Genomic DNA, 27,164 nt, shown 5'->3' with positions numbered 1-27,164 from the left:
GGGAACCAAGCCCGCGCTTCTCCCTTGGCCCCGTCCCCAATGGCCAACGCCCCATCTCCTCCACCTCCCCTCCTCCCCCATCACCACCTGTGGGAGAGAGAAAAGTTACCACATCGCAAGATTAGTACATAAAACCCCTCTTTGCCCCCCACATTCGCCCCACCACTTTGTTCGAACGTTCTTTTTAATAACCCGCTCATTCCAGTTTTTCTTCCACAATAAAAGTCCACGCTTCATCCGCCGTCTCAAAGTAGTGGTGCCTCCCTCGATATGTGACCCACAGTCTTGCCGGTTGCAGCATTCCAAATTTTATCTTTTTATGAAGCACCGCCTTGGCCCGATTAAAGCACGCCCTCCTTCTCGCCACCTCCGCACTCCAGTCTTGATAAACGCGGATCACCGCGTTCTCCCATTTACTGCTCCGAGTTTTCTTCGCCCATCTAAGGACCATTTCTTTATCCTTAAAACGGAGGAATCTCACCACTATGGCTCTGGGAATTTCTCCTGCTCTCGGTCCTCGCGCCATCACTCGGTATGCTCCCTCCACCTCCAACGGACCCGCCGGGGCCTCCGCTCCCATTAACGAGTGGAGCATCGTGCTCACATATGCCCCGACGTCCGCTCCCTCCACACCTTCAGGAAGACCAAGAATCCTCAGGTTGTTCCTCCTTGCGTTGTTTTCCAGTGCCTCCAACCTTTCCACACATCGTTTCTGATGTGCCTCCTGCGTCTCCGTCTTCACCACCAGGCCCTGTATGTCGTCCTCATTCTCGGCTGCCTTTGCCTTCACGACCCGAAGCTCCCGTTCCTGGGTCTTTTGTTCCTCCTTTAGCCGTTCGATCGCCTGTAGTATCGGGGCCAACAGCTCTTTCTTCATTTCCTTTTTGATCTCTTCCACACAGCATTTCAAGAACTCTTGTTGTTCAGGGCCCCATGTTAAACTGCCACCTTCCGACGCCATCTTGGTTTTTGCTTGCCTTCCTTGCCGCTGTTCTAAAGGATCCACTGCAATCTGGCCACTTTCTCCTTTTTCCATCCGTATCCAGGGGGATTCCCTTCTGGTTTACGCACAGTGTTTTTAGCCGTCAAAATTGCCGTTGGGGCTCCTATCAAGAGCCCAAAAGTCCGTTTCACAGGGAGCTGCCGAAACGTGCGACTCAGCTGGTCATCGCCGCACCCGGAATCAAGAGTGAGCTCTTTGTATTACAGGCGGGGGACCAAGAAAGAGGGATAGGGGACCTACCGCTGAGGAGGGCGGAGGGGAGCTTTTGGAGTAGTGGGGATCCAGATAGCCAGGAATTGGGGGACCCTACATAAACTGAATCTGACGAGGTTGGTGGAGCAAATAGAGGAGGATTTCAAAAGATGGGACATGTTACCGCTCTCGCTGGCGAGTAGAGTGCAGTCGGTCAAAATGGTGGTCCTTCCGAGGTTTCTGTTTGTGTTTCAGTGCCTTCCCATCGTGATCACTAAGGCCTTTTTAAAGAGAGTAGGCAGGAGTATTATGGGGTTTGTGTGGGCGAATAAGACCCCGAGAGTAAGGAGAGGGTTCCTGGAACGCAGTAGGGACTGAGGAGGGTTGGCGCTGCCAAACCTGGGGAGCTACTACTGGGCAGCAAATGTGGCGATGATCCGCAAGTGGGTTATGGAGGGAGAGGGGGCGGCGGCATGGAAGAGGATGGAGATGGCGTCCTGTCAAGGAACGAGCCTGGGGGCGTTGGTGACGGCACCGCTGCCGCTCTCGCCGACAAAGTATACCACAAGCCCGGTGGTGGCGGCAACACTAAGGATCTGGGGCCAGTGGAGACAGCACCGGGGTGCAATGGGAGCATCGGTGTGGTCCCCGATCAGGGGTAACCACCGGTTTGTCCCGGGGAAGATGGACGGGGGGTTCCAGAGCTGGCATCGGGCGGGGATTGGAAGAATGGGGGACCTGTTCATCAACGAGATGTTTGCGAGCCTCGGGGCACTGGAGGAGAAGTTTGAGTTACCCCCGGGAAATGCCTTTAGATATATGCAGGTGAGGGCTTTTGTGAGGCGACAGGTGAGGGAATTCCCGTTGCTCCCGGCACAAGAAGTTCAAGATAGGGTGATCTCGGGTGTATGGGTCGGGGAGGGCAAGGTGTCGGAAGTACATCAGGAGTTGAAAGAAGAGGGGGAAGCACTGGTAGAAGAGTTGAAGGGTAAATGGGAGGAGGAGCTGGGGGAGGAGATTGAGGAAGGTCTGTGGGCTGATGCCCTAGGTAGGGTTAATTCCTCCTCCTCATGTGCCAGGCTCAGCCTGATACAATTTAAGGTGGTCCACAGAGTGCACTTGACGGGGGCGAGGTTGAGTAGGTTCTTTGGGGTAGAGGACAGATGTGGAAGGTGCTCAGGGAGCCCGGCGAACCATGTCCATATGTTTTGGTCATGCCCGGCACTGGAGGGGTTCTGGAGAGGAGTGGCGGGAGCAATATCTCAGGTGGTGAAAGTCCGGGTCAAGCCAAGCTGGGGGCTAGCAATATTTGGAGTAGTGGACGAACCGGGAGTGCAGGAGGCGAGAGAGGCCGGCATTCTGGCCTTTGCGTCCCTAGTAGCCCGGCGAAGGATCTTGCTAATGTGGAAGGAGGCGAAGCCCCCCAACCTGGAGGCCTGGATAAATGATATGGCTGGGTTCATAAAGTTGGAGAGGATTATGTTCGCCTTGAGAGGGTCTGCGCAGGGGTTCTACAGGCGGTGGCAACCGTTCCTGGACTATCTCGCGGAGCGTTAGAGGAAGGTCGGTCAGCAGCAACCTGGGGGGGGGGGGAAGAGGGGGGGGAGAGGACGTCCTGCGGGGGGGGAGGGGGGGACTGCCTGGGAGGGTGGATGAGCAAGAGATAACCTGAAGGGTTGGGGAAACTGGCACGTACGGGTGAGGGCCAGTGTACAAAGCTGTGTAATTATATCATTTTGCCATGTATATACTCTTGCTCTGGCCGATTTCTCGTTTTTTTTTGTTACGGGGGGGGTTATTGTTTGTAAGGGAGAAAAATTGTATTAAAAAACTTTAATAAATATATTTAAAAAAAAAAAAGAAATAACCATTCTCTCTGTACCCACTCTGTCAAAATCTTTCATAAATTTAAAGAGCTAAAGTTAGGTCATCCTTCTTCTCAAGAGAAGAGTGACTCTGCTTGTTTATCCTTTCCTGATATTTATACCCATGTATTTTTGGTATAATCTTTTCTGCATCATCTCCAGTGCCTCAAGACTCTTTTGAAGATATGGTGACCTGAACTGCATGGTGTGTTTAAGTGTGGTCTCATCAAAGTTTAATATAAGTTTAACATAAACCTTCCTACTTTAGAAATAAAACCTAGTGCTTTGTTTGCTTTTTAACGCCTTCACTAATTTGTTTGGCCCCTTTTAGTGACTGATGCAGTTGAGTACTTTGAGCTCCCTTTGTTCTTCTTCCCCACCTCGCCAAGTAATAAGTGTACTCTATGTGTATTCTTCCTGCCAAATTGCATTACCAGACAGTTGTCCATGTTGAACTATATTTGGCAATTATTTGCCCATTCTGCAATATTGTTAATGCCCTCCTACAATTTATTACAGTCTTCCTCAGTATTTGTCTGCCCCAGTATATAGAACAAATCATTTGACAGGTCAGCCTCTGTTGTGAATGGAATGATTATCTCCATTGGCATGAAGTAGAACTAATAATGCGCAATGTTCCAAGAACATTTGATAAAATAAGTAGCTGATGATTTTGGTTTGGATTTGAGCTTCGTCAAAGGATCCAAACAAATTTTCATTTTGTGATGTTCATTGTGAAGAAAATAGATTTATTTTTGTTTTGCTCTGCTGTGCATATTGCTACATTAACTTGCAAATAGAATTAAAGTTGGTCCAATCCTGTTCTTTAGATTAAGTTGGTAGACTAGAGCAGTCCAGGTCTGAATTTCAAAGCTTAATTTTAATCTTTGAGTAAATTAACTGGGAATATATGTATTCTAACCACTGAGCCTGGATAATGGTTTCAAAGATTATGGGGCAAAGTGATTTGTTGTCTGCTACAGATAAACGTGCTGGCTTAGCCATTAGAGCTGCAGGTTAGCTATTGTTTTGAGTGTTTGCCATTGGTGAAATGATTATCTGGTTCAAAGCACAATTCAGAATTTACTAAGTTGAAATGGAGATTAATATTCACCACCATCAATAACCTCGGCCCAGAAATGGAACTGGGCCAGCTATTTAAATATTGTAGCGACAAGAGCTAGTCAGAAACTGGGAATTCTGAGGTGACTATCTCACTCCTGACTCCTTGGAGCCTTTCCACAATAAGGCACAAACTAAGAGTATGATGCAGTACACTTGCTTGAATGAGTGCAGCTCCAACAACACTCGGGAAGCTTGACACCAGGGTGGGTGGGTCCAGGGGGGTGGGGGGGTTTGGGGAATGGCTGGGGGGGGGGGGTGTAAAATGCTGGTTTCAACAGATTGCACAGGAAGGCGGCAGTAACAAAGAAGGCAATGGCTTTCTTGGGTGGCCCTCAAACAAAAGGAATCCCTGGAGTGTAGAAGCAAGTCTCTGAGGTGAGTATGGCTGACCCCGCAGGAGAGAGGAGGGTGGGGGGTGGGGGGGGGGGGGGGGGGGGGGAATAAAAGTTCCCATCAGGGTAGTTACCTGGAACGTCAAGGGAGTCGACGGCCAGGTGGAAAAATCCGGAGTCTTTGCCTATATGAAACGCCTGAGGGCCGACGTCTTCCTCCAAGAGACGTACATGAGGGAGAAGGACTGACTGAGGGCAAGAAAAGGCTGGATAGGACATACTTACCAGGCGTGTCTTGGGGTAAGGGCTAGGGTGGGGTGGCAATACTGTTTAATAAGAGGATGACCTTTACGGCAGCAACTATGGTGACAGACCCAGGGGGACGTATTGGTGTTATGTATGTATGTAGTGGTGTCCTGGGAAGGGCAACGGTGGTGCTTGTATGCCCCTAACTGGAACGGCGCAGACTTTGTCAAAATACCATGGCAGCAATCCAAGACCTAGGCACCCACCAACTCATCATTTGGGTGGCATGGGGTGGGGTAGGGGAGACCAACTGCCCCACATACAGGACCTACGGACAGACCAATCCAGCCCCAAATTGGGGAAGCAGTCGGCTATGGCAAGGGAACTAAAAAAGCCGCCATGGATGGGTGGTTGGTGGGGTGGGGGAGAGGTGGACCTGTGGAGACTCTCATACCCGAGGGAGAAGGAGGTCTTCTAAGTCAACAAAGTAAATTCCCGTATCGATTTTTTTTGTAGGGGTAAATCGGAGCTTCCAGGGTTAGTAAGAGCAGAAAACTCCCCAATAGTAATCTCTGACCACGCTCCGCACCATATGGATGTGAGGTTGGACACAGGCTGGGGCCAGGGTCCCCCATGGAGGCTGGACACAGCCCTCCTCGCCGACAAAGCATTCTGCGAAAGAATATCACAGGCCATTGATGGATATGTAACCTGCAATCAGAATGGGGAGGTCTCACCCTCTGTGCTCTGGGAGGCACTGAAGGCCTCCATAAGGGGGAAATAATAGCGAATAGGACATGCAGGGTCAGAAAGGAAAAAATTACAAGTGGAATTTGACCTCTCCGCTAGGAAAGCAGAACACCAATCCGCCAGTCACGGGGGACAGTGTATGAGCATGGAGACAAGGCCAGCTGCCTGCTGGCTCACCAGCTGAGGAAGTAGGCAGCCGCAAGGGAAACAGCGCAGGTGGAAGATAAGAATGGCAGACCAGTCACGGAGCAAGACTAGATCAGTGAGACCTCCGCGACCAAGAATCGAGAGCGGTATACCTCCGAGCCCCCGGAGGGGGACTCAAAAGATGTGAGTTTTTCAATGCAGTGGTCATGCCAGTTGTGGGGTAGGAACGGAAGCAGGGACTGGAAACACCGCTAGAACATGGGGAAGTCACGGAGAGCATTAACTCCATGCAGGCGGGTTAGGCACTGGGTCCAGATGGATTCCTGGTGGACTTCTACAAAACAAAATTCTCAGCAGCACTGGCAGTTAGGCCAAGATTCAACTCATGGGCAATGCTACTGTACAGTGCTCCCATGGCGATCGTACATACAAACACCACCAACTCATATTCTCTATGTTCTTATATACACATTTAGCCCACTTGATTGACATCCCATCCACCACCTTAACATTCGCTCCTAGAATTCCTAGCCTCTGATCTGCTTAAAGCCACAGTATTTATATGGCTGGTCCAGTTCAGTTTCTGTCAATGATAACCCTTAAGATGTTGATAATGGAGGAATCTGCGAAGGTGATACCATTGAATGTCCAGGGGCGAAGGTTATATTCTCGTTTGTTGTAGATGATTGTTACCTGGCAGGAGTATAATTTGCTGCTTGTCAGTCCAAGCTTGATTTAAAAAACATCTATACTTTTATTGCAAGAAATAATTTTTGATTGTTACAAACTAAATCCACACAAACCAACAAATGCATAACAAGTAAAGTACATGAATATCACAGTCAAAAAATTAACAAACCCACTATCCCCATCCCACCCCCTATAACTAACCCCACACTAATAACTCTCCCAACAACTGACGGTGATTAGTTCTCAATGAATGGCTGTCATCTCGAGTTGAATCCTTCTACCGAGCCTCTAATGGCGTACTTGATCTTCTCTAGGTAGAGGAATTCCATTAAATCTAACTAGGCTGAGGCACTGGGCGAAGTAGGAGAACTTCACCTCAGCCGAACTCGCCCCCAGGATGTCAATGAGGTGGGCAACATGGTGGCACAGTCGTTAGCACTGCTGCCTTACAGCGCTGAGGACCCGGGTTCGATCCCGGCCGCAGGTCACTGTCAATGTGGAGTTTGCACATTCTTCCTTTGTCTGCGTCTCACCCCCACAAGCCAAAAGAATGTGCAGGGTAGGTGAATTGGCCATGCTAAATTGCCCCTTAATTGGAGAAAAATAATTGGGCACTCTAAATTTATTTAAAAAAAAAGGATATCAATGAGGCAAAGGTGAGGAAATCTGCCTTTAGCCCGTCCGTAGCACCGGGGAGTTCGAAACCCTGAAAATAGCCAGACAAGGCTCCAGCTCGATCTCCAGAATCCCTGGCATAGTGTTAAAGAAGGAGACCCAGAAACTTACATGTTTAGTACATGACCAGAATATATGGGTATGATTCATTGGTCCCAGAGAACAACATTCGCACCTATCCTCTACCCACGAGAAAAAACACTGGTCTTCACCCTGGTCAGATATGCCCTGTGCACAATCAAGTTGAACCTGGCACAGGAGGAGATTGAGTTGACCCTGTGAAGAGCCTCACTCCACACCCCTGTCAAAAACTGGACCCAGCTCTCCCTCCCACTACCTCCTCATCACCTCCAACAGAGCCTGCTCTGCCGACAGGATCGGGCCATGAATTTCCAAAATCTTTCCTTCACCTGCCGCAGCCAGAGACAAAACCCTATTCAGGTGGGAGGATGAAGGAGCCAAGGGAAATAGGGATCTCCTTATGCAAGAAATCACGCACTGGAAAATACCTAAATAAATTAGAACTTGGGAGTTGACATTTATCCATCAGCTCCTCAAATCTGACAAATCTACCCTCCACAAACAGGTCCCCAAAACCTCGCCAGTCCCTCCCTCCCCCAGGACCTGAACGCAAGCCCAAACACGCTGCCGCAAAAAGATGATTCCTCCAGATCGGGGCTGACAATGACATGGCGCTGAGCTTAAAATGTTGCCTAAACTGCCTCCAAATCCTCAGTGTGGACTCGAGGTAGATTTTGCAGGGGATTACGGAATCGAAGCAGTTACCAAGGCTCCCAAGCTTGACCACTTCAAGAGTCCGCCTCCATCTGCCCCCATGTGGAATCAGGATCCTTGAGCCATCCCAGTACCTTTTTCAATATTAGCCGACCTGTAATAAAATAACAAATTAGGTAAAGCTAAGACACCCAACTGTCTTTCTCAGAAGAAACGCCACACAGATCCTTGGGGTCTTGCCCGCCCAAATGAAGGAAGCTATCATCTTATTGACTAGAGCAAAAAAAGATTGGGGAGAAAAATGGGGAGACACCGCAAAAGAATACAAACCTCGGAAGGACATTCATTTTCACCGTCTGAACCCTGCCCACCACTATCCCACCTCTGCAAATTAGTTCTAACCCCACTTAACAGACAAGCATAATTTAGTTTATGAAGCGAAGCCCAATCATGGACTACCTGGATTCCCAGATAACGAAAGCTAGATCCGGCAAGGCGAGAAGGCAACATCCCCAGGTCAGCTCCCCTCCCTGCTGGGTTCACCGGAAAGTATCTGCTCTTTTCTAAATTTAACTTGAACCCCGCGAGGGAACCAAAACTCCTATGTAGCTTCATTATCTTGTCCATGGTGGAGACTGGAGCACTGATATAGACAAGCAGATCATCTGCGTACAAGGAGACACCCTATATGCCTCCTTCCTCATTTTATCCCTCTCCAATCAGTGGAAGATCTCAACGCTATGGTCAGTGATTGCCAAGGCGAACAGAAGCAGAGACAAAGGACAGCCCTGTCTCGTCCCCTCATAAAGCTAAAATAAGCCAAGTCAAAGAATTTGTGTGAACACTAGAACAAACTAATCCAAGATGTAAACTTTGGACATAAACCAAACCTCCATGGGATCTCAAGTAGATACCCCCACTCGACCCTATCAAATGCTTTTTCTGCGTTCATTGAGACAATAATGAACGTATATTGGCCGACAGCTGCAGACCCTTGACAAAACCTGTCTACTGAAATCATTCCTGAAAGGTAGGGCTCCAATGGCAATGCCAACACTTTAGCCAAAAGCGTAGCATCAGCGTTCAACAACGCGATGAGCCAATACAACCAACATTCTGTAATGTCCTTATCCATCATCAAAATCAGGGAAATATAGATCTGCGCCAATGTAACCAGTAATACCGCCAGGGACAGAGAATTGTTAAACATATCTAATATCAGTGGGATCAAGTGCCCTGCAAATTTCTTATAGAATTCGATGAGAAACCCATCCGCAACCGGAGCCTTATCTGACTGCATTGAACCATTACACTTCATATCCTCTTTGGGGATTCCAAATCCTGCCTTCTCTCCCTCTTCACCAGCGGGAAGAGCAACCCTCCAAAAAATTGCATCTTGGGCGACATCTCCGGGGGCTCCGATCAGTACAGATTTTGATGAAAAGCTTCAAAAGCTGCATTAACCTTCAATGGGACGGAAACCAATCTGCCACCTGAGTCCCTTACCTGCATAATCTCCCAGATGGCAGCCTGTCGCCTTAGCTGGTGCGCTAAAAGGCGACTGGCCTTCTCTCCATGCTCATAGAATGTCCCCTTGAGCGTCGCAGTTGGCGGTGGCCTTACCCGTTGAGAGTAGCTCGAATTGCATTTGCAACCTTTTCCTACTTGCCAACAACTCTGGTGTAGGGGAAAGCGAATACTGGCGATCCACCTCTAGGATGGAATCTACCAGCCTCTGCTGTGCCACCCTCCCAGCCTTGCCCTTTTGTGACTTGTCGGACATTATCTTTTCCCTAATGACCACCTTTCGGGCCTTACACAGAGTTAAACTTAAATGTACTTCTGAATGGCGGAGGATATTCGCTCACAATAACATTTATCCGCCACCAACGCTGTGCCCAATCTCCATAGCGGGCATTGAGAAGGACCCGGCTCCAACGCTATACCCACAATCTCGGGCATGATCTGAGATAACAATTACCGAGTACCAAGCCCTCTTCACGCCAGGAAGGAGAGACCTATCCACCACAAAAAAAAAAAATTTGAGTGTACACCAAATGGACATGGGAGAAAAAAAGAAAAGTCTTTATCATTCGAATGCTAAAATTGCAGCGGGTCAGCCCTCGCATCTGCTCCATAAAAGCCAATATTGCTTTTGCCACCCTTGATTGAATCAGAAACTTAGGCCTAGATCGGTTCAATCGAAGGTCTAAAACACAACTGAAGTCCCCCCTCCAAATTTTAGCTGGTGTGAATCCAAACAAGGAACAGAAGACCGAAGCTTGTTAATAAAAGCTGTATCATCCCGATTTGGAGCATACACATTAACTAGGACCACTGAAGTGCCCGCCAAAGACCCAGCGGCAATCATGTGTCTCCTGTTTGGGTGGGCCATAATCTTAGCTGAAAAATAAATCCTTTTATTAATCAGTACTGTGCACCCCCCCGTCTCCCCACCGGAGGCCTACCATTGAAACTTGAGAGGAAAACCGGTCCCACCCAACTCTTCCGTAACTGTGTCTGGTTCCAAATCCGCAATTGGAACCCCTGCAGAAAAACCACTTCAGCACTCGAGCTCTTCAAATGAGCAAATATCCTCGACTTTTGTACTGGGCTGCACAGCCCTCCCTGACGAACTCTCCCCCCACCCACAAACAACACCACACCGAAATACACAAGCAGCCAAAAGGCGAGCAAAAATCCCAAACTCCTACCTCACTCAATTACCCTTAACCTTGAACAAAACAAAAACTGTAAGCTCATTATCTAAACCTACCCTAAAATAATGAGCTACCCCCACCACTTTGCTCCCGTTAACTAACTTCTTCAGCTAGCAGGGCAGACCTGCCTGGAATAAAGGCAATTTAAAAGCCATAAGAACCCCCCCCCCCCAACCTCCAGCTTTAATAGCCAGGGAAAAAAAAACACACCCATCCCACACAAGAACATAAAAAACAACTGGTACAAGAAACCCCAACAGGGCCACATAACTACATGGCCTCCCCAATAACACCAAGACCCCGTACAAATAAGTTAACTCACCCCCTGCCCATGCTTCCTAACAAAAGCATCAACCTCCTCCAGCGCATCAAAATAATAGTCTTTCCAGTCATAAGTTGCTCTGAGGTGTGCAGGGTATACTACCCCAAACTGCACTCCACTTTTATATAGGGCAGCCATGGCCTTGTTAAATGCCGCTCGCCTTTTAGCCAGCTCCACTCCCACATTTTGATAGAGCCTGATAGGGTGGCCTTCCCATTGTAGTCTCGGTGATCCTTTGGACACCTCAGGAATTGTTCCTTCTCCAGGTAACTGTGGAACTGTACGATGATTGCCCATGGTAGCTTGCCTGAACAAAGCTTCTGCCGGAGTGACTGGTAGGCATGATCCAGCTCTGGAGGGGATGACGATCCACCCTTCCCCATCATTCCAAACATCTTTGATATACAGTTAGTCAGATTTGGGCCCTCTACTTCCTCTGGCAGCCCTACAATTCTCAGGTTCTGCCTTCTGGAGTGATTCTACAAATCATCCACTTTGGCATGCAGTGTTTTATTATCACCAGCCAACATTGCCATCTCAGTCTCCAAAGAGACAATCCGATCACATTGCTTCAAGTGAGCCGCCTCCATCCTGTAACACTTTGGCCGGTTCATCTGTCTTGCCAGTGCCGATTGAATTGGAGCTAAGGTCACCTCTATTGAATTGCTGATATCCTTGCAGACTGCCAGCCGCTGTTTTCTAAATTCCGCTGTCAGGGTGCCTGTAAGCATCTCTATAGTCAACGAAGTGACCCGAGTCACGGCAATGGCCTCTGCCATCTTCTTGACAGACAAGCCTCGAGAGGCTTCCGACACCTCGTGTGGGGCTACTCCCTACATGCTGCCAGCGGAAGTTGAGTCCAAGCTTGATTTGTTACGCAAGTCTTCATACATGTGGGAATTGACTGCTTCAGTGTTTGAGCAATAGCAAATCAGGGCAGGACATACTCAGTTAATGGTAGGGAGTTGGGGAGAGCTACAGAACAAAGAGATCATGGGGTACAGGTTTGTAGCTATTTGAAAGTGGAGTCGCAGGTGGACAGGATGGTGAAGAAGGCATTCAGTATGCTAGGTTTTATTAGTCAGAATATTGAATACAGGAGTTGGGACGTCTTGTTGAAGTTGTATAAGATATTGGTAAGACTACACGTGGAATCCTGTATTCAGTTCTGGTCATCCTATTCTAGGAAGGATATTATTAAACTAGAAAGAGTGCAGAAGAGATCTACGAGGATGCTACCAGGTCTTGATGATCTGAGTTATAAGGAGAGGCTGGATAGACTGGGACTTTTTTCCCTGTAGCGTAGGAGGTTTAGGGGTGAACTTATAGAGGTCTATAAAATAATGAGCATAGATAAGGTAGATAGTCGACATCTTTTCCCAAAGGTCTAGAACTAGAGGGCATAGGTTTAAGGTGAGAGGAGAGAGATACAAAAGAGACCAGAGGGGAAAATTCTTCACACAGAGGGTGGTGAGCATCTGGAACGGGCTGCCAGAGGCAGTGATAGAGGTAGGCACGATTTTGTATTTTAAAAAGCATTTAGACAGTTACAGAGTGGGTATAGAGGGATATGGGCCAAATGCGGGCAAGTGGGACGAGCTTGTGATAGAAACTGGGCGGCATGGACAAGCTGGGTCGAAGGGCCTGTTTTCCATGCTGTAAACATCTATGACTATGACTCTAAATCATATTGAACACAATGCAATCATTAATGAACAACCCCATTCTGACCTTTTGATGGAAGGAAGGTTGTTGATTAATGTTGTTGCTCTCTTTTAATGGCTATAAATATGGCTGTTAATAAAGTCGCTTTTCTTAATCTTAATTATGAATATGCTTTCAGAGTCGGCAGGTATCTCTTGATACCGCCACAAGGTTCAACCGAATACCGATCAAAGAGCCAATACACCAGTTAGTTAGTTCAAAGTCAATGATACTTTATTTACACACAGTATGATTTACTCATGCACAATAACACTACAGGCTAAACTATGTCTATCACTAACACCTATACTTAACTTTGGGTGCCCACTTAGGTCAGAGGAACAATGGCCGTTGTTCGGATCTGAGGCTGTTGGGTTCGAAGAGGTAGCAGGAGTACAGCTAAGGTCGTCCGTCTGGTAGCGAGCGTTGAACTTGAACTTACTTGCTTCTGGTGGTGAAGGTGGAAGGGTCTCGCCAGTTGAGAGCCGAATCCAAGAGGCTGAACATATGGCGGGGGTTCCTTCTTATACTCTGGAGGCTTTGTGCGCTTTTACGCGGGCCTTCACCTTGGTCCCCATTAATTGGGCAGTTTCTCGATTACTGCCTTTGATCTGAGCCAATAAAGGGGCGGGTGCCTTGATGGCTGGGCGTGTCCTAAGTGGCCGTTGGCCTTGCTTTGTTTGTTTCTTCTTGCAGGGGAAGTGGCGCCGGAATGTCTGGGACGGTATCGGCTACCTGAGCACTAGTCTTTGTTCATCGGAGATGGGCTATCAATGAGTAAATCGGCCGAGAGTTTCGGTTCTGTCTGCAGTCTGTCTTTTAAATACACATTCAGGCTCTGTGCCTGCTTATTTACTTTGCATTGTCCATATTTCCTTGTATGCTCTGCGAGTGTCCATTTTATATGCTGAAAGTGACCATCCCAGATGGCTACACTCTCTCCTTATGATCCTCAATGCGAAGCGTGAAGGATCACATTACTGAATCTTCTTTGTTCTCTGCTTAAGTCAAGCACCCGCAATTAAGGACAGGTTCTATCCTACTCTGTCCTATGGATTCGAACCTTTGCCTAAATTATGCTTGTGTCCACAGGAAATCCAAAACACCAGAAGACAGAGGAAGATCAAGAGAACAATGAAGACTGACATCATGACCTACATTTGGATCATCGTGGGATCACTACAGTTGCACACAGAAGCGACCTAAATAAGGCAGCACGGTAGCACAAGTGGATAGCACTGTGGCTTCACAGCGCCAGGGTCCCAGGTTTGATTCCCCGCTGGGTCACTGTCTGTGCGGAGTCTGCACGTTCTCCCCGTGTCTGTGTGGTGTTCCTCCGGGTGCTCCGGTTTCCTCCCACAGTCCAAAGACGTGCAGGTTAGGTGGATATGCTATGCTAAATTGCCCTTCGTGTCCAAAAAGGTTAGGAGGGGTTATTGGGTTACGGGGATAGGGTGGAAGTGAGGGCTTAAGTGGATCGGTGCAGACTCGCTGGGCCGAATGGCCTCCTGCACTGTATGTTCTATGTAAATTGCTTTTATTTACATCATATCATTATAAAATCCTAAGGGGCACTATAACATTCAAGCATGCATTACATTTCTTTTCTTTTAAACACGGGAACCTCTAACTATCTTTCTCTAAACTATCTTCAGGCTGTTTAGCCGATCAAAAATAATTTACAAACAGTGTAAAACTATACAATAGCAGCAGTACATTTCCCTGTATCTTGGCGGTCAAATACAGAAAATTCACATTCTGTCTTTATTAGAACAAAACAAAAAAGTAATTGATGCACTTTATTCATTTAGAGAGAGTGGGGAATTTGCTGGAGTCCGAAAATTGGGTGTCTTAAGTGTATACCGGAGTGTGTGAGGCTTTCCTTCACCATTTTCAAAGTCTCAGTGTCTGGATGACACTACAGAGTATTGCTATGACTAACAGTACTTCTACGATGTATGAAAGGGAATACCATTTTATAAGGTTGTCGCACCAGTTTGGTGTGTCAGTGGCTGTCTCTGGGTGTGGTGTATGGCAGTGATGGGAAACATTCGCGGCCTGTGGGGTAGGGGTCAGGGGGGTCGCTTCCGTGCGCAACTGTAGTGATCCCACGATGATCCAAATGTAGGTCATGATGTCCTCCTTCATTTTTCTCTTGGTCTTCCTCTGTCTTCTGGTGTTTTGGATTTCCTGTGGACACAAGCATAATATCTGTTATAACTTTGTTTAAGATCTCGTATGTCTTTCTGTCTCTCCTTTTATCATTAATTGTCCATTAGAATTGGCACCATATGTTACTCCCTCATTTAAAACATTTTTTAAACCAAATATTTTTGGGGACAAGACATCCGAAAAAGAAGCACTGTCACAGTGTGAGCAGTCACACAGCCTGTGTTGTCGATGCGCTGAGTGGGCGGACAATTTCTCCGTCCAGCAGCCAATTGTTTCATCCAAGTGTTTGAGGATGTAAATAGCATGTGGGAGAGCGACCTAAGGGTCGCCAGAAAGGAAACACAACTTGTGGCAAAGATAATTCTTTAAACCACAGACTAAAAACAGTGAAAGAATTTCGAACCAAAAACGCCGAATGGGGTGCGTGTGGGACGCGGCGGGGCAAGAATGGGTGGAATCCCCGGGTAGGGCAGTGACCAGTGCCGTAGGTGCACTACCCGAGTGTAGCTGACCAGATGGGGTCCTCGGGCAGGGCGGGGACCAGTGCCGTTACTCCACTGCCTGGGTGACCGGACAAGAACGGAAAGAATTTGTATTCACCGTGGATAAACTGCCTCTTATGATTGCCGTCGAATCAGAAGTGTGGTTATGACTGTGTCAATTGGTGTCTGTCGACAAACTTGTTCCTCTAACTGCCATGTAGCATTAAAGGAGTAGTCGTGACTGCATCAAAATTTGGCGTGGTGCCGTGAATAAACTGTATCAAAGGGTCGTACACAATGCAAACATTCAACATGTAACATATCAAACTAAAATAACAAATCGGGCAGGCTCCATCAGACAGTAGGATACTGTAAATCACATTTGGCTTGGGGTGTAACTAGCATATGGAGTCAGTGTAGTGTGACCGAAGAAGAGAGGAAGGAGCAGAGAAACAAAAATGAAGTGCCATTGCTGAGGTGTCCCTGCCCTGAGAAGTGGTGGGTAAGTGCTCACAGTTTGCATGGGGCAGCTGGGACCTTGCAGCTGCTATGGGTGGTGTTCTCTTTCATAGCTGGGGGCTAGTCTAGTTGGTGGTGGGGGTCTCCTGCAATCTCGGGCAAAGTGTCCTGGCTGCCCACAGTTGTAACATGACCCCTGGGGCACGTAAGGTGGCGCAGGCTCTCTGGTGTATTGCTCCCTTGGGTATGGTTCCCTGGGTGGGGGGTTGGGCTGTTGGTGTCGTTGTTGGTTTGGGGGGGCCTTTGTGGGCTGATTCCGTTGCTGTTTCGGGGGGGGGGCTTGACATTCTTGGGCGTAATGTCCTTTCTGTCCACAATTATAGCATTCTTGTGATTTAGGCTGCTGTGGGCTGTTCCCTCGTTTACCCATGCGGGGTTTTGATGTGTCCTGACTGGATGCATGTTAGCATCTGCCTGCTCTTCCTCTACTTTTCCGTATTCTGACCTTCCCTGAAGGGACTGTTCCCAAGCTCAGGATAATCTCTTTAATACCCATTTCTCATTATGCATGTCGTCTGAGGGGTCATAGTTGGCGCAAGCTCTCTGTCCTTCAGTCACATGGGAGACTAGGATACGAGTCAATTTGGCCATATTTTCTGGTGTCAAATGGGCGCGGACTAACTCTCCAAATACTGCTGTAAAGTTAGTCCAAAGGCGTCCAGCAAACGCTGTTGGGTGCTGTCTTTTTCTATCTGCATCTATTGAGTACTTCTACGGGATCGCCCTTATTGTAGCCGATCGCATCTAGGATCGCTGCATGCATTTCTTGGAGAGTGCCTCCTCCTACGTTTTGTGGGTCGGGAAGGGCTGCCACGACTGAGGGGTCGTGGCTCAAAACTGTGAGCATAACTTGCTCTCTTTCGTCCAGACTGTACATGGTCGCCAGTTGTTTAACTTTCGCAAAATAATGGTGCGGGTCCGATGTGGGTTGGAACGGTTTGATTTTGTCACGCGCGTCCCTTAATTGGGTGATGGTAAATGGGGTAGTGTACAGAAAATCGGGGTCTCCGTTTGTGGTGGCCCTGCGCTGTGTGGTGACAGGGTTCATGGGATTGTGCACTGCCTGTGCAGTCGGGGGGTGGGGGTGCTTTCCTTTTCTGGGTTTTATCTGGAGTACATGTTCCATGCACATAGCGGTGGACAGTTTCATTTAGCTCCTGCCAATCGGGGCCATTTTCCTGATCTAGCTGGGGTCCAAATGTATCTTGGAAACTATTTTGTACTGAGAGCAGGGATTGCAGATCTGCAATTTGCTTTTGGCGTGGTCCACCGAACTCTGCCTTTGTTCCGTCGTGGAACTGTGGAGAGCTCGTGGGGCTGCTTTTAAATCCTGACATTGCTGCTTTAATTGCTCGACTTGAAGTTTTGTTTTCTTCTCTTACCAACACTGCACGTTGCATGTCTTGGTAGGCTTTATCGTACTGGGACTGAAAGCTGTTTAGGTGAGCGAGACCAGATTGGTGTGCCCGTTTGACATCCGCCATCTCCTTGTCCTTTGCTGCTAACTGCTCTCTGAATTGCTTATTAACTTTCTCGCACTCGATAACGTCACCCTCACTATTCTTCTCTCTGTCTCGAATCTCTCTGCGGAGCGTCTTCACAACCCCTTCTGTGCCTCGCAATTGTGCCAAGCAGGACACAATTGCCATCGGCTTACAAGCTTTTTCTAAACTCTTCTTATGAATCTCGGTCAGGTTATCCCATCAAGTCTGTCCTATACTTCCGGGACCTGTTTCCTCATTTGTGCAAAATTCGCTCCAAAGGGGCCATCCTTTCCCTTTTAGATACTTTCGAATTTCCTCATCCCATATGGGACACTGCTCTGCTCTACAGGTCACTGCGACCTCAAATTCCTGGGGGTGCATAAGGTGTTCCATTGCCTTCATTGCCATTTCTACTGTAATCTCTGGGTTTCTACCGGAAATTTGGAAATGAAAATCGCTTAGTGTCACAAGAAGGCTTCAAATGAAGTTACTGTGAAAAGCCCCTAGTCGCCACATTCCGGCACCTGTTCGGGGAGGCTGTTACGGGAACAGGGGGGAATAAAGCAGTGATGCAAACATGGGTATGGCTCAAGCTAATTTCCGGTCTACAAAACTCCTGACAGTTTTAAGCAACAAAATATATTGAGGTTACCTTATATCCCTTGTTAGTACGCATGCAAATTACACACTTCCGAATCTTGGAGGTTTGATCGATACTGGTGCTTACTTTTTCCAACTGGGTTTCTAATTCAAAGTTGGGTTCTCTCGGAGTGACAAAGTCACTTCTAGGTCGAGTCCCATCAGATATCGCCAGTGATGTTGCTCTCTTTTAATGGCTATAAATATGGCTGTTAATAAAGTCGCCTTTCTTAATCTTAATTATGAATATGCTTTCAGAGTCGCCACACGGTTCAACCGAATACCGATCAAAGAGCCAATACACCAGTTAGTTAGTTCAAAGTCAATGATACTTTATTTACACACAGTATGATTTACTCATGCACAGTAGCACTACAGGCTAAACTATGTCTATCCCTAACACCTATACTTAACTTCGGGTGCCCACTTGGGTCAGAGGGAACAATGGCTGTTATTCGGATCTGAGGCTGTTGGGTTCGAAGAGGTAGCAGTACAGCTAAAGTCGTCCGTCTGGTAGCGAGCGTTAAACTTGAACTTACTTGCTTCTGGTGGTTCAGGTGGAAGGGTCTCTCCAGTTGAGAGCCGAATCCAAGAGGCTGAACACATGGCGAGGGTTCCTTCTTGTACTCGGGAGGCTTCATGCGCTTTTAGGCGGGCCTTCACCTTGGGCAGTTTCTCGATCACTGCCATCGATTTGAGCCAATAAAGGTGCGTGTCCTAAGTGGCCGTTGGCCTTGCTTTGTTTGTTCTTGCTGGGGTAGTGGCGCCGGAATGTCTGGGACGGTATCGGCTACCTGAGCACTAGTCTTTGTTCATCGGAGATGGGCTATCAATGAGTAAATCGGCCGAGAGTTTCGGTTCTGTCTGCAGTCTGTCTTTTAAATACACATTCAGGTATAAAATCGCTGATTGTCACAAGTCGGCTTCAAATGAAGTTACTGTGAAAAGCCCCTAGTCGCCACATTCCGGCGTCTGTTCGGGGAGGCTGTTATGGGAATTGAACCGTGCTGCTGGCCTGCCTTGGTCTGCTTTCAAAGCCAGCGATTTAGCCCTGTGCTAAACAACCCCTAGTTTGTGTCTCTGGAGGATTCGCATTCCTCTAGCCTTGCTTTCCAGTTCTGTTATTTGGCAAAAGCACCTACATACAGGGCCAGTGTTCATGCAGGGCGTGTGATCTGCTCACTGCTGCTGCTTCTGGCTGGAAGAAACCTCATTTTTAAAAGGCGGCAGCGGCTGCCATTATCAATAAAAAATGCCGGTAGCAGCCATTGAGTGCTTTTCCCACGATCGGGAACTCTGAGACTGATGATTCCGCGACCCTCTAGACAACTGCTCGCAACCCACTGGTGTGCCGCAACCTGCATTTTGAAAAATTCCGCATAGAGGCATCTGAACATTACCTGAGAGTTCCTTTCCCTCCTTTTCAAGTTGCACACTATCCTGACTGGGAATGATATTGCAGTTTGTTCCTTATCTCTGGGTCAACACTGGAACTTCCTCCTCACAACATTGTGGGTGAACCTACAGCTGTTCAAGAAGGCTCACCATCTTAGGAGCAATTAGAGTTGAGCAATAAATATTGACCTAGAAGGTGGCGCAGTGGGTTAGCCCTGCAGCCTCACGGTGCCAAGGTCCCAGTTTCGTTCCCGGCTCTGGGTCACTATCCGTGTGGAGTTTGCACATTCTCCCTGTGTTTGCGTGGGTTTCGCCCCCCACAACCCAAAAGATGTGCAGGCTAGGTGGATTGGCCACGCTAAATTGCCCCTTAATTGGAAAAAATGAATTGGGTACTCTAAATTTATTTTTAAAATATTGACCTAGCCAGTGACGCTCCTATTCCATGGACAATTAAAAACGTTAGTTGCCATTTAAATGTGTGTCATTGTAAAATTGATAAAATTATAGCTACAATGAATTAGATTAGATTTAGAATTCGATTTATTGTCACTTGTAACGAGGTACAGTGAAAAGTATTGTTCTGCGTGCAGTCCAGACAGATTGGTCCATACATGAAAAACATCAAACATATGATAAATACACAATGTATTTAACTGCAATATAATTTCCAGACCGGATGGTGACATCGGGTGAAGCATTCGGAGTATAGTGCTAACAACAGTAGAGAAGATACATAGAGCGATCAGTTCAGTTCATAAGAGGATCATTCAGGGGTCTGGTAACAGCGGGGAAGAAGCTGTTTTTGAATCTGTTGGTGCATGTTCTTAGACTCTTGTACCTTCTGCCCGATGGAAGAGATTGGAGTAGAGAATAATCTGGTTGGGAGGGGCCTTTGATTATGCTGCCTGTTTTCCCAAGGCAGAGGGTGGTGTGACAGAGTAATGGATGGGAGGCGGGTTTGTGTGAAAACATAGTTGAAGAATTTCAGTGTTAAGCTCAGAACTAACTACGTTGCAAATCTCTGGTTCATTCTCAATTTTGAGCCAGCAGAAGAAAACTATAACATAGCAAGATATTTAATAACCTATTTAATAACCTAATATAATTTTTCAGCTCTTTCAATTATAGCTATCACTTTCACACATCTGGTGCAGCATCAGTTTGTTTTAGTTATTTCATGATCTACCCCAACAAGTATCAGACGTTTCAGTATTCTCAGCCAAGTTGCCATTCCCCCTTGAAATCTTTGTGTCAAGCCACTATAATTAACCATCAACAATTTGATGCTTTTTGTTTGTGTCTGAAGTTAGAAACTGCTATTTGATGATTCTTTTTCTCTCACACACACGCACTCACTCTCACTCACACACTCTCTCACACGTCTTAATTCAGACTGTTTGATAGACTGTTCTACAATTAAGACCATTAGTTCTGAAAGGATGTTTGGATCCTGCACTCTACTACTTTTTTCATGAGAGCTAGTGTGATCTCAATGACCTGGTTCCTGACATCATGGGAACTTACACTCCCTCTATACATAATTTAAATACAGCAACTGCCTGCTTTTGTTGGTCTTTTGTCATTGGGAACCGAAGTAAAATGACTTTGACAAAGTCAAAGTTGAGTCAATTAGTGCAATGTGAAATTGCTTTATGCCCACACAATCAGTTTATTAAAAAAAATTGACCGTGGCATTAGAAGGTTTTAGATAACATGAAAGCATTTGACTGGAGTTCTTGAAATAGGTTCATTTATAGGTAAACAATAAGTACTAGGTATTATGTTTACAAGGCAGTCTTTGAGTCACATGATTATGTCATTACAGGCACCATTCCTATATTCGGATGACAAGGAACTGGAATTAAAAGCAATTTACTGAACACAAAGAAAAAAATAATGTACTTTTAAATATTCTACCATGGAGACTAAAGAATTGAAAAAAGAGAGAAGACCAGGTTATTTTGCCAGGTAAAACATTTCAGATTTCTCTGTTGTATACTGGATTTTTTAATATACAGTACTTGGATTTATTGCAAAGGATTTAAACCAGAAATAAAACATTCTGAAAATAATTACGGGTGTGCTTATGTGTTCGCGTGTCCCTGTTTTGAGATGACAAATGCATTTGGGATGAGCTAGTTGACCACTATCTCAAGCAGGTATGAAAGGTAACAAATACTGTATGTTTTGTACGGAATGAGTAAGGAGATTGGCTTTACTGAGATGCAGTGACAAGTTTGTCGTCATTTCTATTGCCGGGGGTGGGGGGGGATGTTTAGTTTCTAATTTTTGAGGTCACCTCTGTGCTAAAGGTGAGGAATGACTGTTGGATTGCAAGATTTTCCAATTTTGAAATGAAGTAATTCTAGCATTAAGCACATTATGGGAAAATTCCGTGCAATGTATCTGTGATTTACAATAGTGCCTTATTCCCCAATCTTTGAAAGGTTTGCCCACATTACCTACTGTATGTAAATGTTTTGCCCACCTGTCTGTATAAGTAGCTTTGCTGAGAGCAATTGCCCTTTAATTTTCCCTTTTATATGCTTTTAAGCATCACTTAAGTTCTGGACCCTTGTCCACTATGAAGCAATTTTTAATATTGATATATTACGTACAGAATATATTTGGAGAAATTTAGGAAACTAAAAATATACAGTATCATGCATAAAATAATCCTTGAGGAAATAAAACTATTATATTTCTGCGAGTTCCATAAATATTAGTTACTATCTTGTGTTGTTGCACACAACTGGCTGTTTAGTATTGCGTCAAACATGTTAGAAAGCAGTGGGATAACTGGACCAAGGGTGAGAGGGGGCCATAATGGGGATAATACCTGAGGAGAGTTTGGGAATCTGGGGCCAGGCCACTTTCTTATTGAGTGGCAAATGGATTTGTTCATGGTGTTTTGGACTTGCTCTTAAGTTTGTGGTCAGAGGCAGAAGTATGATGTTGTTTCTTCTCTGAGGGGGGCAGTGATCAATGGAACAGACATGCATTGAAGCAGAGTGGATAGCAGGACCACTTTGTCGTTGATAGAGGTACAGTAAGTCCCTGTTTTAGGTTGCCCCACTGTAGGTCATTCCACTCTAAAGTCACACTGTTTTTATGGCTGGTATTCCTGATTTGCGCCTTCAAATTTAATTTAACTTAATTTTGTACCTTTTCCTTTGTTGATTTGCATCATCATTTCTCATTGATGTGACATTGGTTCTTGTGACCCAATTAGCACCATTCTGAAGTGAGTGCGACTGAAGGCATTCACTTGCACTTCAGGGAACTGTTCTCCTCTCTCTCTCTCTCTCTCTCTCTCTCTCTCTCTCTCACCCCAAAAAATGCTCTGAATCAAAGTTCTCAACTAAGAATATCCAAACCAAAAAGTTTTTTTTTTCAACAGAAGTTGAAGTCTGTGCTGCTCATTCCTGTGCTGAATTAGACCCATTTCTTGACTGGAAGCTGATTTAATTTGAGATGGTCTCTGCTGTGGGAAATCTCAGCAGGTCTGGCAGCATCTGTGGAGATGCTGTTAGTGTTTTGAGTCCAATACTCCAGCACCAGCGCTTTGCTTTTACTTTAATGTCGACTGTGGATCTTTACATCGGGTGAGGCAGAGAGGCCATTATTCCAGTTTGTGAGAGGGTGGCAATTGCTACAGAACACGTTTCCTTGTCTTGTTGCTTATTTGGGTGAAAAATACAAACTGTAGTACTTACCCTTCAGGAGCCCAACTCTGCAATCTTCTGATTAACTGTGGAGCCCCAAGTCTGGCCCTTTTCCAACTGGTGAGGCAGAGAGGCCATTGTAAGCTGAGAGAGTCATTTGCTGAAGGTGGCTAATTGGCAAGCCGATCATCAAGGCATTTATCTCCCAAAGCCACATGCGACCATCCAGGCCATTCAGGCCCTAGAGGCTACTCTGCCATTCAACAAGATCATGGCTGATCTGATTGTGACCTCAACTCAGTCTGTCTACCCCGATAACTTTTAGACTCCCTTGTTAGTCAAAATACATCTGCCGTAAAATATTTATTGACCATGTCTCCACCGTTCTCTGGCGAAGAGAGTTCCAAAGATTCACAACTCTTGAGAGAAAAAAGATCTTCTAGTCTCCATCTTAAATGGGGTCCATTATTTTTAAGGTGTGACCCGAGCTCTCGTCTCCACTGAATTTCTTCTTTGAATGTGCTCAAAGCATATCTGAAGAGGTTAACCATCCCCACCGACCCATGGCTGACAAAAATGGCAGAAGATCATTCAGGAAGTCACTGAACTCAGATTTGGGGTATATGCAGAGGTAAAATCAAGATGGTGGAGCGGGTGCAAAAACCTCAAAACAACTCATCTACCTGACCCTCCAAGGAACACCTGTCCCACATGTGGCACAATCTATAGACATCTCAGAACTGGAGTGGAAGCCAGGCATTCCTGCCAAAGAAGAAGAGGGACAGATGAGTATTATCAAATTTAAATTTGTGCAATGTTTCATTTATATGTAGTGATTTATTTTAATTTGAAAGTTAATTCGGATGGGTATGCACATTATTGCACATGTATGGTATTTCAACTCGTACGTTTGTCTTTCCGGGCAAGAAATGTCTGAAGGATCCTAACTCTGGTTTAACGTTGGTTTCACTTGAAATCACAATTATAAGAACATAACAACAACCATAAGTGAGATGAGATCAGCTGTTATCTTATTGAATGGTAGAACAGGCTTTGGGGCGGGGGGGGGGGGGGGGAATTCCTAATTTGTATCTAGGATTTACTGTATGGAATTTTGATCAAGTTATTACATTATATCTTCAAATATTCTATTTGGTTAGAATTAAGGAATAAATTAGAGGAACTATTATGCTGGTATGTTTATACTATTTGTCAGTGGGAAGGAGAGAGAGGAGCATATTTTCAGTCAAATTGCAGAAAGATACCTAGCTAGGAAAATAATTGTTAAGGGTAAAGAAGGGATGGAATTCCTGTGATTTGAGCACAAGAACTTTCATCATTAATATGTTTCATACCTAATGAGGAAGGAAGCAGTGCAGAATCTAGTTCTGGGAAATGAATGGGGCAAATGAAGTATGTTTATACATACATACATACAATTAATTTACAGTGCAGAAGGACGCCATTCGGCCCATCGTGTCTGCACCGGCCCTTGGAAAGAGCACCCCACCCAAGCCCACACCTCCAACGCATCCCCGCAACCCAGCAACCCCACCCAACCTTTTCTGGACTCGAGGGCAATTTATAATAGCCAATCCACCTAACATGCACACCTTTGAACTGTGGGAGGAAACCGGAGCACCAGGAGGAAACCCACGCAGACACTGGGAGAAAGTGCAAACTCCGCAAGACAGTGACCCAAGCCGGGAATCGAACCTGCGACCCTGGAGCTGTGAGGCAACTGTGCTAACCACTGTGCTACCATGCCCCCCAAGTGGGAGAAATTTTGGCAATCCGTGATCACCCTCAGTAAGTATAGATTAGCTGTGGAAAAGGATGAGGAAAAATCAAATGTGAATATAATTCAATGAGAGGAGGGCTAATTTTGATGAGTCGAGAAGATTTCTGGCCCAGGAGGGTGATGGATAAAATAATAAACGAGTGATTGAAGGTGTTCAAACAGGGCTTTGGTGAGGCTACATTGAAGTACTATCTGCAGTTTTGGTCTCTATGTTTGAGGCAGGAAATACTTGCATTGGAGGTGATATAATGAAGGTTCAGTAGATTGGTCCCTAGGAGGAGAGGGTTGCATTGATCCTTGCATTGATTTCTTGTCAATGGGAGATGTGTGTCAATAATTACATAGATTAGTTCTCATGGAGGGTGAAGTGGGTGGCTTGGCGGTCAAGGCTTGCTTGAGAGGAATACCCATTTGCTTTAACTCATGGCCATTCAATGTTTCTTTGGTTGATCGAGAAGGCCAAACAATAACTGCTCCACTGTCTATATCAAAAATCTATTTTATATAGTGCCTTTAAGTTAAATATGTTCAAGGTTCTCCGTAGGAACACCATCAAACAATATTTGACAGAACCATGCAGGAAAGTCTTTGGACAGATGACCAAGAGCCTGCTCAAAGCTGTAGGTCTTAGGGGCAGCATGGTGACACAGTGGTTAGCATTGCTGCCTACGGCGCTGAAGACCCGGGTTAGAATCCCGGCCCTGGGTCACTGTCCATGTGGAGCTTGCACATTCTCCCCATGTTTGCGTGGGTTTCGCCCCCACAACCCAATGATGTGCAGGGTAGGTGGATTGGACACGCTAAATTGCCCCTTAATTGGAAAAAATGAATTGGGTACTCTAAATTTAAAAGAAAAGCTGTAGGTCTTAGGAGGAAAGTGAGGTTTAGGAAAGGAATTTTACATCTGAGATCCTTGGCAACTGATAGCAGGATTACTAATGGTGGAGGGATTAAAATTGAGCAGACCCAAGATCCTGAATTGGGAGAATGCACAAGAGCTCAATGGGTTGTCAAGATGGAGGAGGTTAGCATCAGGGGGGGGTGAGGGATTGGAGGGATTTGAAAGAAATAATTAGACTTTCTGGGCGCGATTCTCCGCTCCCGCAACTAAGTGCTCACGCCGTTGTAACTCGACGGCGTTAAACGGCCTTGGTCTCGACCGATTCAGGGCCCGAAAATGGGCTAGGATCGGGGCCGCGAGAAAACTCGGGGGGCGTGTTGCAAAAACAGTGTTGTCGGCGCGCGCGGGACATTGGCTCCGTGTAAAAGCGGCGCCGCTTAAATGACGCGGCCAGCGCCACGTACCTGGCGTAACTGGCGTCACCCGTGCATGCGCGGGTTGGCTGACACCAGCCGGTGCCAACCAGCGCATGCGTGGTTGCTGTCCTCCCCGAGGCCGCCCAACAAGAAGATGTCGGATGGATCTTGTGGGGCCGGAGGATAGGAGGTCCTCGTTCAGAGAGGCCGGCCCGCCGATCGGTGGGCACCGATCGCGGGCCAGACCCCTTTTGAGTCCTACCCCGGTGAAAGAACAGCCCCCCCCCCCCCAGCGTTCCCACGCTGTTCCCGCCGGCAGCAAACAGGTGTGGATGGCGCCGGCGGGATACCGTCGTTTTGGGCAGGCCGCTCGGCCCATCCGGGCCAGAGAATCGCCATTTTGGGTGTCCCGGGCGATTCTCCGGCCTGCGCCGCGTGGAATTCGACAGGGCTGTTCTCGCCGCTTGGGTGAATCGTGGGAGGGCATCGGACCGGCGTCGCGGGGAAAAATGGCACGCCAGGGGATTCTCCCAACCGGCGCGGGAGCGGAGAATCGCACCCCCCTATGTCTAGAGATGGATGAGGCAGGCCAAGCATAAGCTTATGTTTGTTTTCCATCGATTATTTTATCTGGAACAGGCCGCTAACCTGAAGCTAGAGCCTATAGCTTGAGGGCTGCTGCTCCACATCAAAATAGCTGACCAGGACCCTTAACTGCCAGCCATTGACATATTGGAAGAACTTGCAGATTGGCAATCAATCTGTTTGGCCGTATTATGAACACACCCTTCATGGTCATGAAGTCTTGAAGTGGGACTTGAACCCAGAGCTTCAGTCTCAGAGGTAGGGACACTACTCACTGCATCTCAAGACCTCCATCTTGAAAGAAAGGATAAGGATTTTGAATTTAAGACATTTCAAAGCATGGAACCAATGTAGGTCAGCGAGCATAGGGATGATGGCTGAATGGGGCTTGTGGGATAGGATAAGGGCAGCAGTATTTTGGATGAGCTCTTTTACTTCCGCAGTTTGGAAGTTTGGAGTCTGGTCAGGTGTGCATTCAAACAGTTAATTCTACAAGTAATACAACTATGAATGAGGGTTTCAGTAGGAGATGGGTAGATTTGGGTTCCATTACTGAGGTGGAAATAAGCAGTTTGGTGATGGAGCAGACATGTAGTTGGAGGCTCATCTCGGTTTAGAGGGACATCAAAGTTCTGAGCAATCTGTTTTAGCCTCAA

The 27,164-nt window shown here is 46.7% G+C and overlaps 1 protein-coding gene across 7 annotated transcripts in view; it reads left to right on the top strand.

Moving 5' to 3' along the window:
- Window positions 1-27,164, top strand: part of LOC140410741 (nuclear receptor coactivator 7-like) — a 186,315-nt gene that overhangs the window by 23,678 nt on the left and 135,473 nt on the right. For all 7 annotated transcript variants that reach the window (XM_072499254.1, XM_072499253.1, XM_072499259.1 and 4 more), the window contains one exon: window positions 21,026-21,168. In XM_072499254.1, coding sequence (XP_072355355.1) covers window positions 21,119-21,168 — 50 coding nt within the window. In that variant the 5' untranslated portion in view covers window positions 21,026-21,118. Of the gene's footprint in view, window positions 1-21,025; window positions 21,169-27,164 lie in introns of those variants that run through there.

The sequence above is a fragment of the Scyliorhinus torazame genome, chromosome 4 (assembly GCF_047496885.1).
Source record: "Scyliorhinus torazame isolate Kashiwa2021f chromosome 4, sScyTor2.1, whole genome shotgun sequence".
Lineage (NCBI taxonomy): Eukaryota > Metazoa > Chordata > Chondrichthyes > Carcharhiniformes > Scyliorhinidae > Scyliorhinus > Scyliorhinus torazame.
This window is presented reverse-complemented; position numbering and strand designations above follow the sequence as displayed.